Here is a 20,737-nt window from a genome sequence, read left to right as displayed (position 1 = left end):
GGGGGGGGGGGAGGGGGCCGCCAAAATTGTTTTTGCTTTGGGCGGCAAAAATCCTAGAGCCGGCCCTGCCTAGGGCTTTCCAGCCCCCACAGCCTTTCCCCAGCCCTGCCTCACTCTAGGTCCCCGGATGAGTGCCCCAGCAGCCTGGCCTGTCTCTTTCTCTCTCTCCAGTCAGAGTGAGACTCCTGAGCTTCTGGCTGCCCTGGCCTTCTTATAAGGCCTAGATGCTCAGGTTGGGACATGGCCCCAGCTGCAGCCACTTCCGCCAATCAGCGGGGGTTTTGCTCCCTTCTGCAGCCCCAGCCCCCTGCAGGGCTTTTCCAACCCCTTCAGGGCTGGAGCTGGTGTTCACCCCACTACACAGCTCCAGGGGGGTTGGGATAACTCAGTGGTTTGAGCATTAACCTGCTAAACCCAGGGTTGTGAGTTCAATTCTTGAAGGGGCCACTTAGGGATCTGGGGCAAAATCAGTACTTGGTCCTACCAGTGAAGGCAAGGGGCTGGACTCAATGACCTTTCAGGGTCCCTTCTGGAGATAGGATATCTCCATATATTATTATTATTTCCTGCAGGTGTGAGGGCAGGGGCTGGCTGAGCCCAGAGCCATTCCTTAACCCCTTGTTGCCCAGTGTGGGGTTTGTGTACCCCATCACACCTTCCTATATTGAATCCAGCACCTATGGCAAGTAGACAGGGCCATGTTGTAGTCTCTGTTACTTATCTGTGTATCCACACATGCCACACTCATATCTCCAGACATGATCCTGATTGGCACAGGGCTGGGCTGCGTTGGCTGAACTACATTCAGAACTGGAACCCGGATTGTTTTAAGTACTGCAACCCCATGCCTTCAATCAGCAGCTTGTCCCACTGCTGCTCCCAACCTCTTCCATGCCTGGCAAAGGAGCTGCACGCATATTAGACAAGGAAGCTGTGGGATGCTTCTGTCCTATGCTTATTGTGGCTTGCTACAGTGATAAAGTTGTGTTTTTAATGAGACTAGGTGGGTGATGTAATATCTTTTACTGGAGGAACTTCTGTTGATGAGAGAGACAAGCTTTGCAGTAGAGTTCTGCTCTAAAGCTTGTCTCTCTCACCAGCAGAAGCTGGTCCAATAACATATATTACTAAAAAACCCACCTCCTTACTCTAATATCTTGGGACCAACAGGGCTACAACCACATTCCAAACAACATATTTTTAATAGGCAGGCATTGAATCGGGTCCTCTCGCCTTTTGTTGAAGCAATTGTGCTGCTTATGCAAAATACTTTACTTGGAAGGGGGAGAATGGCAGTACAAGGGAGAAAACAGTGAAGGGGGGGGGGATTGCAAAACATTGCACTCCGTTAACTGGAGTCACACCACACAGCTCTCCCCGCAGAGTTTGCCACCCAACCTATCCTGTTCGCATCCCCAGCAGAGAAAGTAAAGTCAGATGAATCAGGAGTTCCAAATGTTTACAGAGTGTTTTAATTTAACAAAAGGAAGAAACTATTTCAAGGGGAATTTCGTGGTCCTTTTCCAGACTGTGCTCTGTGAACCAGATCACTCTTGCTGCAACACTGTTATATGAGTCTGTATGCGTGTCTTAACCGCCCCCACTCTCCTCCACCAGCCTTGTCATTCCGTACCACCATGAATCTGGCACACAAAAAGGCCGGACATTTCCTTAGCAAATCTGCTTCCTCTCAAACGATGTGTGTTCTAAATATGTCTGGCTTCTTCCTTGTGGAGAAAGTTTTCAGCACACACATCCTCTTCCCCAGAACAGTCAGCCCTGCTCACTTCCGTGCCTTGTTCTGCATTACGGCGGTGATACTGCGCCTAGGTATCTAATTCTGTGTTAATACCAGATTAAATACACTGGGATTTAAATGGATTAATCAATGATACCCCCCCCCCCCCACACACACACACACACCTCCTCCGTTACTGGCCGGCTAAGTTTACATAAAAGAGTTGATACCTATTTATACAGCAAAGGAGAGACTGAATGTTTGAATGGAGGGAAGAGTAACTCGTTGTGCTTTATTGTACCCATGTGTGCAGTGCCTAGTGTAAACGTCCTCTCGGTCAGGGTGGAAGTCAAACTGCTGGGTTTGATCCGTTTATGAAGCTTATGCTGCTGATTTAAAACCCAGGAGTCGCTGGTGTGAGTAGCTAGCTGGGGCACTCTGGGGAAGGTGCATGAGGGAGTTTATTGGAGAGGAAGTTGCTACTTCAGAGAATCGGGTCAGTTTCGCCCGGGACAACAGTAAGTCATGCCCTCGGGGTGGGGTGGGGGGCTCTTTCGCGAACCGCTGGGTCCCAGCATCTCCTCCAAGAGGGTAACTCGCTCCCCTTTTTACAACTAGAAAATGCCGGCGATCAATATAGAGGATCTGAGCGAAAAGGATAAACTGAAAATGGAAGTTGAGCAGCTCCGGAAAGAAGTGAAGTTGGAAAGACAACCGGTGAGTTCCCCCAGGCTGCCCCCTCCCCAGTCCCCGGAGAACCTGCGGCTGAAATAGCCCTATCGCCCTGGGGAGGCAGATTGGAGCTGCGGTCTGGCTGGGGCGTGAACAAGATCTTTAGCTCTCTAGTCTCCGGGGTTGGGGAGGGGGGGCACTTCGAAAGTTACTCTGCTCTTTTTCAGCCTTAGGTTAACAACAACAACAACAATGCCTAAAATAACCTCTCAATGGTGAGCGCTGCAGTGTCTCTCGCAGCGCGGAGAAGGGTTTTCGCGCCCTACTGAAGCGCTGACCCTCCTTATGGGAGTGAAATGAGACATGCAGATAGATGCCTGCGCGGTTAAATGAGCTGGTTAATTTCGCCTATCAATGGGTCACTGATGGGAGAAAAGGCGCAGAAGCGCGATCTCAGACTGGGGAAAGGATTTCAGACCCCACGAGCTCTCCCTTCTTGCAAAAGGTAGAGGTGGGGATTGAAGAGATGAAACAAACATTGGGGCCGTGATGTCTTTGTGTGTTTTTAAAATATACTTAACGCTCAGTAACTTTTAATGAATTTTAGATTAGTTTCTCGCTCCCCACGTAGTTTAGTTTCTGGTGACTGTACCTGCTACCCTCCGTCACAGAAATCGGAGCTAAAAGCTTCTGAAAACTATAGGAAGGAGGATCCAGACTTATGGAGGTTAAATGTGAGTGATACAGCCTGAGAAATGTCCCTATAATTGTAGGAAAAAAGAGGAAAACACATTAACAAGTTAATCATAGGGTGTTAGCGCTAAATTCGGTATTCTCTGCTGCTAAAACCCAAGGGCTCAGCGAGACTGGGTGTGGTGCAGTTGGCACAGGGCAGCTGAACTGCTCTCTAAAGAGGAAATAAAGACAAGGGACCATTCAGACTTTTAAACTGTGGAATGAAATATCCACTGTGTGCTGAACATTGGAATATGTGACCTCAACCATGGGATTTTCTCCCCCACTGAATTTGACCGGAAATAGACATTTTGGAGATGGTCTAGAACACAAAATGATTTTGCTGGTTTCTAGAAACCAAGTCCTATCATTCAAAACAGCCTTGTTAGTTAAAATAAAACTGTACAAGCCAGTGGTTCTCAGACTCTGGTCTCCAGAGTTCTTTCTGGTGCTTTGCAGGGCTTCCAGGCCAGACACAGAATGACCTGGGAGGAATTCCCCAAAGTCTCTCCCTATTGTGAAGTGGTCCACAGAAGGACAACAGAGAACAGTTGTTGTAGAACCGTGGCCCATAAGGACCGATTCAAAAGTCAAAGGTGTTTTGTTGTTGTTTCTGGTGATGCACCTTGTGAAGTAGTATGCAGTCAACAACCTGAGATGTATTTTACTGTGCACATTTTCTGTAGATGAACATTCTTGATCCATAGATTTTGCATCTGCTCCTGTTCCCACTGGAGTCATTGACAAAACTCCTGTTTACTTCAGTGGGAGCAGGATGGGGCCCTGAATTTAATCCCTGATCCTGTATCTACTTAAGCAGTTGTATAACTTTACTCACATGATGTCAATGGGACTGTCCATCTGAATAAAGTTACAGATGCTTAGCCTGCAGGTTCAGGGACTTTGCTCAGAAACAAAATATTGATGTCAGAGGTGTATTTTAGTCCATGAAATAGATATCAGTGATTTTTTTAGAATGATTATAGTTATCTATATTACAAGAGAACCAAGATGCTCCAATAGGATCCAGAGCCCCTTGCAATGTGTATAAATGCATATTAACATCTGATTCTTGCCTCAAAAACATTGAAGTGACTAAAAAACACTCCATAGGATGCACATAATCTAATGTGTTTAAAAAGAAAGAACATTATTGTAAATAAGATGAGAGTCTGAGAAATTTAGGAGAAGGCATAGTTGGGAATCTCCATAATGCCAGCAGAGAGAGTGTCCCTCACCTGTATGGATGTACCCTGTTAGGTTGCATTGTAATACTTACCAGTCTTTTATTTCCTGTCAATTATGTTTCCCATTATCCATGTGCATAAATCACCATTTGATATGAGAATTTTGTGCACATACAGAACCACATCCCCTATTCCTCTCATGGACAAAAGCAAATATGCCTATCAAAGTCCCTTTGACTTCAACTGAATGCAAAAAAACCCTCTTCATCATTTTGACATGATGTAGTGAGGAAATTTCCTTTAAAATAATCTCCCTTGGTGAATAAAAATATACAGATTCATACTCAAGAGAAATGTTTCTCTTAAGCAAAAAGGATCCTCCTCTTCAAGATCCAAACAAAATAAGCCCCCAATCCTGCAAGCGCTTTCACACATGCTTTACCACCATGAATAATCCCAACTGAAATCAATGGATCTGCTCATGGTAGTAAAGCTAAGTATGTGCATAAGAGTTTGCAGGATGGGATCCAAGTTATTAACCATAGGCCCTATGTTTCTCCTTACTGTGACTTAGTCATAGGTTATGGGTAATTAGATCTTATTCGATACACTTAATGGCCTAAGACTTAACTTTTCATAATCTAGTAGCAGGGGTGCTGGGACAGTTTGTATAGTAGGGGTGCTGAGAGCCATCAAACCAAACTGTAAACCCTGTATATGATGGAAACCACTTCAAGCCAGAGTTGCTGCACCCCTAGCATCCCTACTTCCAGCACCTATGTCCATTAGAATCTCTCTATTGTAAGTAGGCCAGATGTATTGATTCTGTTGTAATGACTATTCTACTTCTATTTCTATTATATATAAGTTCTTATACCACACTCATCACCATAGTAGCTGAACATCTTCCTGTAGTGACTATGTACCTACCATTTGTTGCTTGTTTCCTCATCCTCTTTCCTTTGGGGAGAGAAGCATGTGTCTTATTTTGGTAGGTTTAATTTTGTTTGGTTGAACAAAACACAGAGGCAGAGGAAGTGCCCAAATCCACTAAAAATGGGAAGAATAGCCAGTGTGTCAAGTTTTTCCCTTCCCAGAAACAATAGAAGCCCCTTCCTGGAGACTCCTCCTAACTGTGCCTCTGCAGGGCTCTCTTGGAAATGGGAGGGGAATGCTGGGAAGAAGCAACTCTATTCAGAATGCAGTCCTCTAACATTCCAGATATCTAAGGTATCAGGGACAAGTTGTTGCTTCTGTAGGTGAAGCCATGTTGCTCCAGGGAAGAGGAAATCAGGCAGAATGAGGGATGCATAAACAAAGGGGATCTCCAGAATCTGTGGGATTTGCCCATAGGGTCTGGAGACTGAACTCCTGGCCTTTTCTGTAGGGTTTCAAATCGCTCTTCCTTGGGAGAGCACAGAACATAGACATTTCTCTAGGACAGGGGTTCTCAACCTTTCTCTTTCTGAGGCCTTCTCTTTCTCTCCTCCCCCCGCTATAAAAATTCCATGGGCCATCTGTGCCACAATAACTGGTTTTCTGCTGCATATAAAAGTCAGGGCCCGCATTACGGGGTAGCAAGCAGGGCAGTTGATTAGGATTAATGATTAGGGGTATGGAACAGCTTCCGTATGAGGAGAGATTAATAAGACTGCCACTTTTCAGCTTGGAAAAGAGACAACTAAGGGGGGATATGATAGGGGGTCTATAAAATCATGAGTGGTGTGGAGCAAGTAAATAAGGAAGTGTTATTTACTCCTTCTCCTAACACAAGAAATGGGGGTCACCAAATGAAATTAATGGGCAGCAGGTTTAAAACAAACAAAAGGAAATATTTCTTCACACAACACACAGTCAACCTATGGAACTCTTTGCCAGAGGATCTTGTGAAGGCCAAGGGTTCAAAAATGAATTAGATAAATTCATGGAGGATAGGTCCATTAATGGCTATTAGCCAGGATGGACAGGGATGGTGTCCCTAGCCTCTGTTTGTCAGAAACTGGGAATGGGCAACAGGGCATGGATCACTTGATGATTACACTGCTCTACAGCCAAAATGCTTCTGAAATAAATGTAGTCAAACTTTACTAATTCTGGGTCACTGAGAACGAAAATGATGCTTAAAATTGTTGATTGGCTCTAGTTTTCAAGATATGCTGTTGGGTCAGTATATACGACCCTTGACTTGGGAATGGCAGAGGATAAGTGAGTTATAAAGGGAAGGGATCTCAATTTAAACCAGAAATGACTAAAATACATCTTTGACTGGATCTATGAATAAATCTATGACTGGGTTTGGACAGTACTTGCTTTTTAGGCAAAACAATGAATGATGAAATCTGAAGCTGGTATTGCGTCAGACATGATATGAATTGCATCATGTTATTCCTAGAAGTCATGGATGATGCAATCATAATGAAGCTTACATCACTCTGCTGAACAAATTGCCCTATATCAGCTCTAGAAATCATAGAGTGTCGTGCTCTCTTATTTGTCAGTGTTTGATTTTGCAAAGGGACACATTTCTGTTTAGCCAAAGTGAGCAGAGATGCCTCGTACTTGTGTGAACAGTGCAGATAACTTCTGCTAAGTTTGTGGTGAAGTGACTTTTGCATCACAAAAGCGCAGTATAACCACTATGGATAAGAAAGCCTATCACCTTTATTTTGGCTGCAAAATTGGAGAGCAGGACAAGAGGTGGGCCCCACACATATGCTGCATCACTTGTGCGACAAATCTTCGCCAGTGGTTGAACAGGAAAAGGAAATCTATGCCTTTTGCAGTGCCAATGATTTGGAGAGAGCCAACAGATCATACCAGCAATTGTTACTTCTGCATGGTGCCTCCAGTTGGGAAAGGTGTGTCAAAGAAGAAAAAGTGGACTGTGCATTATCCAAACATTCCATCAGCTATACGCCCAGTACCCCACGGAGAAGGACTGCCGGTTCCTGATGCACCAGAATCATTCTCACTTGAGTCAGACGAGGAAGAGGAAGAGGATGAAACTTCTGGTCCTGAACCATCAATGTCACAGGACCCACATTTTCTCCCATCCTCCTCCTCTGAACCACACCTCATAACACAAGGTGAACTGAATGACCTTGTCAGGGATTTGGAACTACCCAAGAGTAAGGCAGAGCTGTTGGGCTCCAGACTACAGCAGTGGAATCTCCTGGCAGGTGATGTTAGGGTTTCCATGTTCCGTGACTGTCAAAAGGATCTTGTCCCATTCTTCTTCATGGAAGGTGATCTTGTAGCCTGCAATAACATCGATGGTGTGATGGCAGCCCTCAACATCGTTCACGATCCAGATGAGTGGAGACTGTTCATTGATTCATCGAAGACGAGTCTTAAAGCTGTTTTACTGCATAATGGCAATGTTTTGCCATCAATTCCAGTTGGTCATGCAGTCCATATGAAGGAAACCTATGACAACATGAAACAACTTTTGAGGTGCATAAACTATGACCAACATCAGTGGCAGCTTTGTGGCAATTTGAAGGTTGTTGCTCTCTTGCTTGGTCTGCAGACTGGATACACAAAGTACTGCTGTTTTCTCTGTGAATGGGATAGTCGTGCAAGAGATTCCCACTACATCAAGAAAGATTGGCCACTCCGACAGCCATTGGAGCCTGGGAGGAAAAGTGTTCAGCATCCACCACTTGTTGAATCAAGGAAGATTTTGTTACCACCCTTACACATCAAGCTGGGTCTGATGAAGAACTTTGTCAAGGCCATTGACAAAACACAAGCAGCTTTCAAGTACCTCCGTGGAAAATTTCCAAGGTTAAGTGAAGCTAAGATAAAGGAAGGTGTCTTTGTTGGTCCTCAGATTCGTGAACTTCTTCGAGATGATGCATTTGACCATGCACTGCGTGGCAAGGAAAAGATGGCATGGAAAGCCTTCCAGTTAGTGACAATAAATTTTCTCGGAAACAACAAGGCAGACTACAGGTTGTTGGTGGAAAACCTCCTCAAGACATACAAAAGCCTTGGTTGCAACATGTCACTAAATATACATTTTTTGCACTCTCATCTAGATTTTTTTCTACCGAACTGCAGAGCAGTGAGCGACGAGCAAGGCGAGCGATTTCACCAGGACATTGCAACAATGGAGAAACGCTAACAGGGCAAATGGAGCCCATCAATGCTTGCAGACTATTGCTGGACAGTGACAAGAGATGCTCCATTTAATGAATACAAGAGACAAGCCAAGAAGCGCCGAGTAGACACTGAATAGGACTAAACTATGTACATAATAGTTTTTTGCCTTTTGTTTCATAATAAATTTTATTTATATAACCCTTTTGCTGATTTTTAAAGTGTTACATAAACAGGACAGGTGAAATATTATCATGTAAAGAAACCATAAACACATGAAAAGACCTAGGTTTACAATTTATGATTAAAACTATACTATCTACACAATATACATAGACATAAAATGTAAAAACTTAAATATCTTAGAAACAGTAGCCAATCAGTTGTTTTAATTGTCATATTTGAATTCAGCACATCAAAATACATAATAAATAGCACATTTTATCTCTGAAGCAGACGACTTCTCAAAAATTGTAGACCAGTGTTACCTGTCCTGTTCATTCCCTCTGGGTCACGTGGCATTGGCCACTGTCGGAAGATAGGATACTGGGCTAGATGGACCTTTGATCTGACCCAGTAGGGCCATTCTTATGTTCTTATGCCACAGGGGCCCTGCAAAGCTACATCGCTCAGGTTTAAGCTTCAGCCCCAGGTGGCGGGGCTTGGGACTCAGGGCCCTGGGCTTCAGCCCAATGTGGTGGGTTTTAGGCTTTCTGCCCTGGGCCCCAGCAAGTCTAATGCTGGCCCTACTTTGCAGACCCCCTGAAGCTTGTTTGCGGCCCCTCCAGGGGGCCCTGGACTCCTGGTTGAGAACCACTGCTCTAGGAGTTTTCCCCCTTCCGTAGTTCTCTAAATTGGAAGGGAGACTATAGTCCCATGTTAGTAGATGTTACTTTGCCATGAATTTGTCACAAAATATCACACAGCATATTACAGTAGATGCTCATGAGTAGGAACATACAGTGGTCTTTTGTTATGTTGCTCCTAAGCAGCTGTTGCTGTTATGGGGAGTGTCGACAATTCAGTGAGGAAAGCGTTCCCAGGGGAAATGTTGCTCGTAAAGGGAGGTTGCTCTTACAAAGTGTTGCCGCAAACAAGCATCTACTGGAAGACCACTGTATGCTTGAAAGGACAATGACAATGTGTTTAGGATGTTATACTAACTGCTGTTTATAATAAGCCTTTGTAACCGATAAGTGAAATGTGCTTCCTTGTTGAATTTTTTTTCTTCCATTCAACATGCTTGTTGTTGTAGGACTACACCTTGACTGTTGGCTTTTGTTATAATAGAAAAAAGGGTACTGAAGCATTTGTTTGGAAAAATGTGTAATGTTACATTGACTTTGGGTTCAAATTCTACTGATTCTGCAGCAGTTGCATATGAATACCATTGAAATCAATGTGAGTTTTGTGTGATCCTAATTTAATTACATTATTAGGTTTTAGTTTTTTATTTTTAAATCAGTGGAGGATTTTTATGTGCAGTAACTGCAGGACTAGGCTGTATATCATCTGTACTATGATATGTTTTCACACAGAAGCTTATGTGGATGTGTGATGCAACATTAAACATCCTGGGCACACTTCTGAGCTGTTGCTTGCAGATTTAAAAAAATATATATATCTTAGCCAACCGTTTCAAAGGTAACTATTGATTTTTGAGTGCAACTTGAGATACTTTTAAAAGCCTGATTTTTCAGAAGGAGAATGCTCAGTATTTTCTGAAAAGGAGGCTCCTAAAAGGTGTCTCAAGTTGGACACCAAAGTATTGATGCATCCAGAATTACTAGGCACTTTTGAAAAATATGACCTTTACTTCTTTTACCAATAAATATGAAACACATACTTGGGAGGGGAACAAACAGCTCACCAAATAAATCATTTATTGACTGGTTCAGAAGAAAAAAATACATTTTACAAAACTGTAGGAGGAATAAAAAGAAAAGAAACTTGACTTTTAACATACTTTCAAATTTAATAATGTTAGAGATTATTATAACACAAGTATTTGTTTTTGTTTTAAATTTAGGGCCTGATTTTTGTAGGTGCTCAGTGATCACATGTGGAGCACTGGCAGCATCAGGTCCTTTTACATATAATGTAAATATAAGAGAGAAAAAGAATGTTATGAAGTGAACGTTGTCTTTCTATTCTAATGCGAAATGTGATTGCTATGTATAAAGCAGAACCTTATTTCTTCTTTTATTTAAGGTGTCCAAATGTTCTGAAGATATAAAGAACTACATTGAAGAAAGATCTGGAGAGGATCCTTTGGTCAAGGGTATTCCTGAAGACAGGAATCCCTTTAAAGAGAAAGGAGGCTGTGTCATTGCATGAAAGAAAAGTCTGCAATTGGAACATACATTATTGTACCTTTAGTGGATAACTAGTTTGTCCTCACTTCCATGGGTCCTTGTTGAACGAGTACTGTCAATGGATTAAAAACAACAACCTTGAATGAGAATCTTGTTTATCTCTTTATCGTTTTATATGATCTAATTATATCTCACTACTTGATAATACTTTGTCCCCTCTGGGGAACAATATTTAGAAGACAAATACTTGCTTAATGTACTAATGGGCATTTGCGTGTAGTGTCTGTTTAGCATGTGGTTTCTTGACTCTTGCATTTACTAGCTCGTTTTAATAAAAACTCTTGCTTGTACCAACGCTTTAGTGTTCCTTTAGAAAAAGATATGTAGAGAATGTGGTCAAACGTTTGCATTTTCGTTGCATGATGCTTGTGGCACACCCTGAACCACCCAGCCCCAGGGCAAGAACTACTTCGGGGCGACGTGAAGGCGGGACAATTGGGTAGTTTAAAAGTCTCATTGAACTAACCTGGAAAAAGGAAGAGAACAATCGTTCACCCCCAAATTAAACGAATGGAGCAGCAGGCTGTGTCCGCAACAGTCAGGCGGCCGGGGAGGGTGCTGTTTGCAGCGCCTTTCCCAGCAATGTAAACTTCCCGGGAACAGCGTGTAAACCCCGCAGCCGCCTGTGTTTGCTAAGGGCTGCAGCCTGCGAGCTACAGGTCACTCGCTGGACAGCTGTCGCGGCACCAAATGCGCCTCGCCCGCTAAGCCCGGCGAGGAACGCGCCGAGCAGGTGCAGCGCCGGTGACTCCGGGCAGCGCCCTCGCCTCCCCCCAGGCTGCGGTCCCGGCTGCTGCGCATGTGTGTTGTTCCCTCCAGTTCCGTGCTGTCCCCGCCATGGCTCGGTGCTGGCCCGGCCTGCTGGCGCGCGGGGAGTGGGGCAAGTGGCGCTCTGGGCTGTCCGGCCCCGCTCGGTCCCAGCTGCGGGCGGGCAGCTCGAGCCGCGCCCCTGGAGCCGCCGGGGAAGGAGCCCACTTGCTGTACTCGCGGGAGCATTACGCCTTGAGGGCGTCTCTGCGAAAGGTACCAGCCTGCCCTGCGGCTGGGAGGTGGTTCCCCGCTTCGCTCAGTACAGGGGGAGCCTGGGTACTTTGCAGCCTGAGCTAGCTTTGCTCTTGCGGTGTCTGGGCGCAGGGCTCCTCTCCAGCTGCCCTCGGCCTGGGCCCTCCGTGAAGAGACCCTTGCGAGGCCCCAGTTGCTCTCCCGCTCCCTATCATCCGGCTCTCCCCAGCTCCTGGTTCAGCTGTGTCTGTACAGTGCCCCTCGCTGCCATTACCCTGCCAGTATCTCCCAAGCACACCAGCTCGGGTGCTCAGCCGTGGCTGCCGCCTGATGGCTTGAGGCAGTGCAGAGCCTCTCTGGAATTCGGGAGCCTCTGGCGGTGACCCCTAGCCAAGGACTGGGAAGTCAGGAGGGACACGACTTTCTGAGCAGGATAATTAGGGGATTGATCCCAGCCCACTGACACCGGTCAGCTGGCGCTAGAAAGGGGGAACTAGGGGTGGCCCTGAAACTGGCAGGTTAGTGTGTAGTATGGAGTCCCTAATGTGCCCTGCTCAATGAGGTGCATAAACCACCTTGCCCTAAGGTTGCCACTAGTATCTTTGGTAGGTGGTCAGTTTAAATATAGGTAATATAGTCTCCATATTTACTGTGGGTTTGGTACAATAATAAGTATAACTATTTGTTTACCAAACATATTGACAGAAATGTTTCATACTTAGTTTAAAATCATTAGCGAAGCCATTTTTTGTTCACGTTCAGACATTCTCCAGGTCATGTTTGCAACTTGGAAATTATAGGACTGTGAAAGAGAAATAGAGGACGGATAGCTAGGCAGGCAATGCACACAGCTGTTTTCATTAGCCTCCTTAAGTGAAATGTACACATCAAACAGCAAACATAGTGGGAAAGAAAAAAAAAGATTTTTAAAACACAGCTGATTTTAATATTTTTCAAGGTTGTTAGAAAACAGGTAAGAAACTTTTGTAAAATACATAACTTTAAATGACTTTCTCTCTTTGGAGACTTTGTATTAACAATATTGGTTCAAATTTTCCCTGAAGTAGTTCCACTGAAGTTAGCAGAGTTACAACAAGGGCAAGTTTGGCTCATTATATCAGAAAGCAAAGATTTATTTTCCTCCAATGACATACTTTGAAAAACATTAATTGATAGAACTCTTGGTATGTAACCTCTTATCAGCAGTAAACCTTTCTTATTATGTAATGTGGTTTAAACAGAGTTTCAATCTGAGCTGTAATCTAGACAATAGTAATAATCACTTAGCTTCTTAGCCACACACAGTCCACCCTCAGGCTCAGGAGGTTACAAAGCTTTTACTAATTATGTTTGCAGGCTTATGGTTGGGATCCAACAGGAGTTTGGCTTTTAAACAGACCTTCCAAGTCTCTTTGATTTGGATGAAAAGCCCTTTGTTTTCGATTAATGTTAAAGCTATTTAAATGTCCCTACTTTAAAAAAAACCCACCCAAACAAGTTGTCATAATTTGACATTCCTGTTTATAATTAAAATCTACATCTATTTTTGCACTAAGTAGGTGCACGGTTTTGCTTGAGATCTGTCCTCAACTGCATTACAAGGCCAAATTCTGCTCTTAGTTAGATTTGTGTAATTTCAGAGTATTTCCTGTGATTGGAGATTATGGAATTACTTAGGCATTTGATGGTGCAGCTAAAATCAGAATTTGGCCCTTCAGTTTCTATTTATAATGTGAGAGAAGGGATCTCTCTAAGGAGGTGTTTGAGGAAATGGCAGTCAGGGTGCTCTGTAACAATAATCATTATTGTGAAGAGATCCTAGATTTAACAGCTAGTTAAAGCAACAGTCATAGTCATACTAATTGGTCTCTGACAGTCAGATTCAGCACATTAAAAGTATTGTTACAGAGAATACTTTTAGAGTACAGAGCTGAGAATCAGGGTTTATGACCTGTGTAGAAGAGTGTATATTGCCAAGAGCTGCTCTTTATAGTAAGAATGTTGTAGGTAAAGAATATATTTTTTCTGAGTTCCTTTTAGGTGGCCAAAATTCTAATTTCTGGTTCAACTTTGATTTTCATAGGTTAAAAAAAGGTTAACTCATGAATAATGTACTGGTGTTTGAAAAACAGAGTTGTTTCTCAGTCTTCTAATCCACTGAATTACAAACACTTTCCACGTGTGACATTGATTTAGAAATCACAGATTGGACCACCAACTTTCACATGCTTGAGCTGTTCCAATCCTCTTTATGCTGTAGGATATCTAGAATATGCAGTTTGCTTCATTATTCAAAGCAGAAAAATAATTTGAAAAATTCCTTAATATTTTCATTATTTGCTGTTTTCCTAAACTTTTTCAGAATTATGTAATAGAATCTATTTATATATTATACCACTGTGTATGTATACAATGTACATTTCATACTGTGTATCTGAACAGGATTGAGTGGATGTTTTTGGTCTTTTAAATTTGCACAGTGTATGCAGAGTACACTCCAAAAACAAACAATAGTATCTTGATCATACTTGGTGTAATAGGGCCTGACTCTGAATTCCTGGCAAATGAAAAATTCATATTGAACTCAGTGAGAATAATAAGTATACAAGAAATTCAGAGTAGAACCTCTTTTGTGTATGCATGTAGTATTCTTGAGAGGAATATGAAGGGACTATGTAAGACCAAATAGTCCCTCAAGACAAAATAAGAGAGGAGCTTCTAATAAAATACAAGTTTAAATGAGTACAAAGTAACAACATAATCTAATTGTGGCATCAGTGAGTTCAGTGTATTACCAAGTCACATGGTCCCCACAGCCTGATATCTATACCAGTATCACAAGTAGAAGCTTGAACCACTTTTTCTACACTATGACCTACAAGGCACAACTGTGATAATCATTAGGATTCATGATGGGAGGCTTTGCACTGTATGAATGAAACGGGTCCATCTTATGCTATGATTCCTGCCAGTGGACGATATTTCATTTCACTTGGGATTTTGTGCATTACTAGATGAGTATAACCTTTCCAAATTCCTTTATTTCTTAGTTCAATGTGGGAACAGACAGTTGATTCATGTTGTTTATTTTCCTTTCATTTTAAAATTACAACTTATACTTCTCATGCTCAAACAAGATGTACCATTGTCTCATTAGTTTAAAGGATGTTTAATTAGTGTGTTGATATGCACGAATAATGTTAGGCCTCTTCCCCTGAGCTTTGTTCCTTGTATATATTCTGTTGTGCCTTGATTTCTATTCACATAAAGGAAAGATTTCTATGTCTTGATTAGTATATTAATACAAACAATATTATTCACTTAGACTGAACCCCTGGATCCTGCACAAAGCCAGAGTAAATTGACTGTACATAGGATGAGGAATCCTCCCCAATCTGTGAAGTGACAGCAGAGTAACTCTATAGCTGCTCCCGCAGCCTTAGGTTTGCAGAGATCCTTGCTGCAGATGGAGGGTTTGACCTGCGTATCTGAGAAGTCAGAGATCCACCAACTTCCTTGGACAGCATACTCCTCTCCCCATATACTAGCATATAGGGAGGCACATGAAGAGCTAGGTTCTGTGGTGCAGAGAGGCTGCAGAACTATTGCATTCATCTCTTCATGTGTAGTGGAACTACACTATTTCCACTTTGTTCTGGGGCTGTAGGAGTGTGCATGTGCTTAGGGACTAGGGTTTGTCCCTTATTTAATAGAAAGTATCACCAGCTATTAAGTTTGGCAACTCTAAAACTTAGAACAAATTAAAATACCTGAATACAGAGAGGAAGGATGGTCTCGTGCAGGGGTTCTCACAACACATTTTTTTGGTGGCCTCAGAGTGTGGCCACCAACTCTCACTGGTGGCCGCACTGACACTTTTTCTAAAATACTTCATTAACTTTAGGAAAAACAATTAAAAATGCACAGATTCACATCCAAGTCATTGTAATTTATATTTGTAGGTTTTTTTGACAGACTCAATAATAAAAATAATGCTGCCTCCCCCTTCGGCTTCCCTATCCAGGGCTTAGTGGGTCCTGGGGCTTGCTGTGAAAAGTGATATTTGTATATTTGTTAATATCACAGCATACTTTAGCTACTTGGGAGGCTATGAAAAGTGGTAAGTGATATTAACAAACATGCAAGTATCAGTGTTCACAGATAGCTAGTAAGTCTGCTGTGAACAGTGGTACTTGCATGTTTGTTAATATCACTTTTCTCAGCAAGCCCCAGGACCCAGTAAGCCCTGGATGGGGGGGCTGAAGGGGAGGCAGCAGGAGCCAGAGGCGATGGTGGGATGGAGTGGGGCGGGGGAGGAAGCGGGAGCCCGGGGCAATGCGGGGGATGGATGAGAGGCCAGGAAGGCAGTGGGGTCCAGGGCCGATGGGGGGAGGGGGAGAATGGATATAGGGCCGTGGGAGGCAGCAGGGGCCAGGGGCAATGGGGGTGGGTGATGAGCCCCACTGTCTCATAGCCAGAGCCTGCTGTCTGCTGCCATGCAGCCAGGACTGGGGCTCAGTGCCCATGGTCAGAACCTGGAGCCGGGAACAGGAACTGTGTGGCTGGAGCCAGGGATCGGAGCCTGCTGCCACACAGCCGGAGCTGTGGGTCAGTGCCCAGGGCCAGTGCCTGCTGCCGCATAGCCAGAGCCCGAAGCTGGGTGCTGGAACCCAGGGGTGCATGGCTGGAGCCACCTGTTTAAAATTACACCTGTAGTTCAACTGATGTAACTTTCTCCTGGGTAGACAAACCCTAACACAACCACAGGAGAAGTTACAGAAATAATTAGTTGGATTCCATTACTCAGAAATCCTTATTTTGTGTTTCCATTCTTTTTTTCTCTGTAATCTGTTAGGTTAAAAATATAACACTATCTGTAATTTTCCAATTGTTTGAGCATAAAGAGGAAGAGACTCGTGTAATTCCAGGGAGCTGTTTTTAGCAGGGATATTGAAATTGTCATGTGAGTAAGTTTCCTTTACTACTTTTTAGGTCACCACCCTTCCTCTTGGAAATCTCTGAGAAGTAACTTTTTTTCCCTCTATTGTACAAGGTTATAGTGCAAGAGTATTCAACAACTTGTTGAAATGGAGATTGATTACATTCAAATGTAGTGTAGAGGAAACAAATTCTTAATCTGCTGTATATAAACTCTGCATTTTTCTTTATTATTTTGTCTTGGCGATGGGAGTGAGGGCTCTGGGACATGAACCTGTGCAATTCTCCATACATGTATGTCCAGAGCCTCATCCGGTGTAAATCAGCTTCCCATTTATGCCACCTGAGGATCTGGTCCAATTACGCTTATCCCATCCTTGCTGCAATGCTATAATGGGGATACTGTAATAAAGAAGACTTCAGACCATGTCCTTTGGATAATAGTCAGTCTTGGTCTATATCCCCATAGCAAAGTTACAAATCAATATGGTGAGCACTTTTTGTCTACGATTCTTTATTTAGTATAGTTGAGGTCCTATATATTCTGCAGCACACTGGACCTACATTTGGCACTCTGAAACCCCCTGATTTTACCACCACAACAGCAAAATCTGTAATAAAATGACAAGAACAAATGGATATAAACTGGCCATCAACAAGTTTAGTCTTGAAATTAGACAAAGGTTTCTAACTATCAGAGGAGTGAAATTCTGGAACAGCCTTCCAAGGAGAGCAGTGAGTGCAAAAAACCTAACTGTCTTCAAGACAGCTTGCTAAGTTCATGGCAGGGATAGTATGATGAAACTGCCTACAATGACATGTATATCTGCGACTGCTAGTAGCAGATATCCCCAACGGCTGGTGATGGGACGGGCTCTGAATTATGACAGAGAATTCTTTCCCAGGTGTCCTCTGAAATGCTCAGGGTCCAGCTGACAGCCATATTTGGGGTTGGGAAGGAATTTTCCCCCAGGGCAGATTGACAGAGACTCTGGAGGTTTTTTACCTTCCTGTGCAGCAAGGGGCATGGGTCACTTGTAGGTTTAAACAAGTGTAAATGATAAATTCTCTGTAACTTGAAGTCTTTAAATCATAATTTCATGTCTTCAGTAACTCAGCCAGAGGTTGTAGGTCTATTACAGGAGAGGGTGAGCGAGGTTCTGTGGCCTGCAAATGTGCAGGAGACCAGACGAGATGATCATGATGGTCCCTTCTGGTCTTAAAGTCTATAACACATTTCTGTAGTGTAAAAATTTAGAGCATTTAAGGAAAAGTTTTCAGTGCAGTAAATATTAGAGAGCATGATCCTTTGAGAGGATGAGCACCTTCTGCAAAATACTGCAGCATGCCCTCAATTCCCAATGAAACCACTTGAATGAAGTTGGTTGATTTATCTTTGTCATATTCCCTACATCCATAGGACAGCAGCAGAAGAGGAAAGTGCATTGTGCTTCTGATAATTACAAATAAATCATTTGAGAATAAGCTTTTCATAGCTTAGCCACTAGCAAATTGAGAGGGAGGTGACAGGTTGCTATCTAGTCATTGGGATAACAGGTGCAACCTACTGATCATATTATTTAGTGGGAGGATGTTAAATTATTAAAGGAAGGAAAGTTCATCAAGTGGGAAATACATGATTTGGGCTTGAGATTTTAAAAAAATATTAGTCTACAATCATATTTCCTTTCACTAAAGCCTGCAGGAGGGAAAGGATTCAGAATACTAGCCTGGGGAGATTCACCCATTATGTACTGAATGTTCTTCTAAATAGAGGAAGTTCAGTCTTGCAGAGAGGTTGGCCACAAACTACATGGAACCCAGCATTCATGAGGAAAGCATATAATATACCCACAGATCCTGTGCTCCACTTCCTCCTCTTTTCTCTGACTGCAGTATTATGTAAGTATTTTGGGGACAAATCCTCAGTTGATTTAAATCAATATACTAGACAATACTTGGATAGAGAGGAAGCTTTCATGATGGATCTTGTAGCTGGGAGGGGCAGTAGTGTTACCTATGTGTAACAAAAAGTATCATCCAATATATTGTGAGGGCTGCCAGAGCAAAGAATTGTTTTAACTTTTAAACTATAATTCAGTGATAAGAGTGGAAAAGTAAAATAAGTTTCAGCATGATGTATTAAGACTTCAAGAAAATTTCTCTCTGTGTGATTATCAGACTGATGTCACCAACATCATCGGACACTGAAATGATTAACTTGTAGCCAAAATGCAATAATGGCAATTTTGTGAGCAGGATCATGCCTTCTGTTTCGCTCAGTCTCAAAGTATGTTACACAAATCTAAGATGACTACAGCTATATATCCAAGTACTAGATTAATTATTCCTGTTATTCACAGGAGAATAACATCCCACTGACTTCAGGCAGAGTCCCCCATAAGAGGTTAGGCCCAAAAATTGTATATGTGGTTCAGAGCTAGCTATTATATCATGTTGCTTGTCTTCAGTAGCACATATGACTAAACTGGACTATATTCTGGCACACTTTTGACAGCTAAAAGTTGTGTCCGAAAAAGTGGTGTGTGAGAGTGTGAGTATCTATGATTAATTTAGATTCTTGCAAGAGTGTATCAGAAAATATAAGATTGATGCTTGGTTCTGTTTTGAGCATTTTTGTGTGGAAATATGTGATTATTGTTTTTGTCAGTCCGTGTCTTTCCTCCCATTTCTCCTGTTCCCAAGGCACTATGCCTCTAAGGTTGGCCTTGCCCCAGATTTTAGGACTTTCTGTGGGTTTTGGTTTGTTTTTTATGTTTCCCTCTGTCTCATGATTTTTAAAAATGCTTTCAGCGCCTATTGTACTTGGTCTTCAGGGAGAAATAAATGTTTATGAATTGCATAAGAGTATTTCCATAGAAAATAGTGCTCATACTTATTTCATACCATTATGCCTGCCAAACTGGTAGATTTAAAGAACAATTACATATTTTTTTCACAATATAACATAAATTATCTGGACTAATATGAGTCAACATTGTAACACTGTTGCAAAAAACCCAAACATAATTCTGGGATGTATTAGCAGAAGTGTTGTAAGCACAACATGAAAAGTAATTCTTCTGCTCTACTCAGCACCGATAAGGCTTCAGTGGGGGTATTGTGTCCAGTTCCGTGCAACACACTTTAGGAAAGATGTGGACAAATTGAAGAAAGGCCAGAGGAGAGCAACAAAATGATTAAAGGTCTAGAGAACATGACCTCTGAGGAAAGATTGAAAAAATTTGTTTTGTTCATACTGTAGAAGCGAAGACTGAGGGGAGACATAACAGTCTTCAAGTACATAAAAGGTTGTTATAAAGAGGAAGGTGATAAATTGTTTTCTGTAACCACTGAAGGCAGGCTTAAATTGCATCAAGAGAGATTTAGATTAGACATTAGGGAAAATTTCCTAACTGTAAGGGTAGTTAAGTATTTGAACGAATTACCGTCATTGGATGATTTTAAGGATAAATTAGACAAACACCTGTCAGGGATAGTATAGATGATAATTAGTTCTGCCTCAGTGTCGGGGATTGGACCAGATGACCTACTGAAGTCCCTTCCAGTCCTACATTTCTATGATTTTATGACTGGGCTCTAACTACTTTGAAGAAGAAATGACACTGAGTTTCTTCTCTGGATTTTTAAAAAATAAATTGGACAAGATAGGTATATGTATACATGAGAAGATGCATATAATTACTCCTTTGACGATATCTAATCTTCATTTAAAAACCTCCACTTTTGGAATTTTGGGACTAATAAAATATGCTTTTAAATACGTTGTGTTCTCAAGTTGATGGTCCACACTGTATCAGTATAATTCTCATTAGAACTGGTTCTGAGGGCATCAATGTCTAATTGTTACCATTATGAAAGAGTGACCTAAAGTCACAAAGATTTAACACAGTAGTCACTAGTTTAGCCATGTTTCAGAGTGGTAGCTGTGTTAGTCTATATCAGCAAAAACAACGAGGAGTCCTTGT

At 42.5% G+C, this 20,737-nt stretch overlaps 2 protein-coding genes across 4 annotated transcripts in view; both read left to right on the top strand.

Moving 5' to 3' along the window:
• The first annotated feature begins 1,739 nt into the window (after nucleotides 1–1,739).
• On the top strand, nucleotides 1,740–10,956 carry LOC112115721 (guanine nucleotide-binding protein G(I)/G(S)/G(O) subunit gamma-11). Of its 3 annotated transcripts, none has more exons than XM_026649331.2 (3): nucleotides 1,740–1,830; nucleotides 2,357–2,455; nucleotides 10,645–10,956. In XM_026649331.2, the coding sequence occupies exons 2-3, from the start codon at nucleotides 2,360–2,362 to the stop codon at nucleotides 10,768–10,770; spliced, it is 222 nt and encodes a 73-aa protein (XP_026505116.1). In that variant the 5' UTR covers nucleotides 1,740–1,830; nucleotides 2,357–2,359; the 3' UTR covers nucleotides 10,771–10,956. The 3 variants fall into 3 exon arrangements, with proteins under 3 accessions (XP_026505116.1, XP_026505114.1, XP_026505117.1); XM_026649329.2 differs by lacking the exon at nucleotides 1,740–1,830 and adding an exon at nucleotides 2,043–2,256; XM_026649332.2 differs by lacking the exon at nucleotides 1,740–1,830 and adding an exon at nucleotides 2,046–2,154.
• Nucleotides 10,957–11,448: 492 nt separating this feature from the next.
• LOC112115718 (probable acyl-CoA dehydrogenase 6) overlaps nucleotides 11,449–20,737 on the top strand; it is a 148,976-nt gene continuing 139,687 nt past the window's right edge. The window contains exon 1 of the mRNA XM_024212896.3: nucleotides 11,449–11,831. Within this exon, the coding sequence (XP_024068664.1) occupies nucleotides 11,646–11,831 (186 nt within the window). The 5' untranslated portion in view covers nucleotides 11,449–11,645. The remainder of the gene's footprint in view (nucleotides 11,832–20,737) is intronic.

This window comes from Terrapene carolina, unplaced genomic scaffold, assembly GCF_002925995.2.
Source record: "Terrapene carolina triunguis isolate 2854851 unplaced genomic scaffold, T_m_triunguis-2.0 Scaffold84, whole genome shotgun sequence".
NCBI classification, from domain to species: Eukaryota; Metazoa; Chordata; order Testudines; family Emydidae; genus Terrapene; species Terrapene triunguis.
The sequence above is the reverse complement of the archived record's forward strand: the minus strand, read 5'-3'. Positions and strand labels throughout refer to the sequence as shown.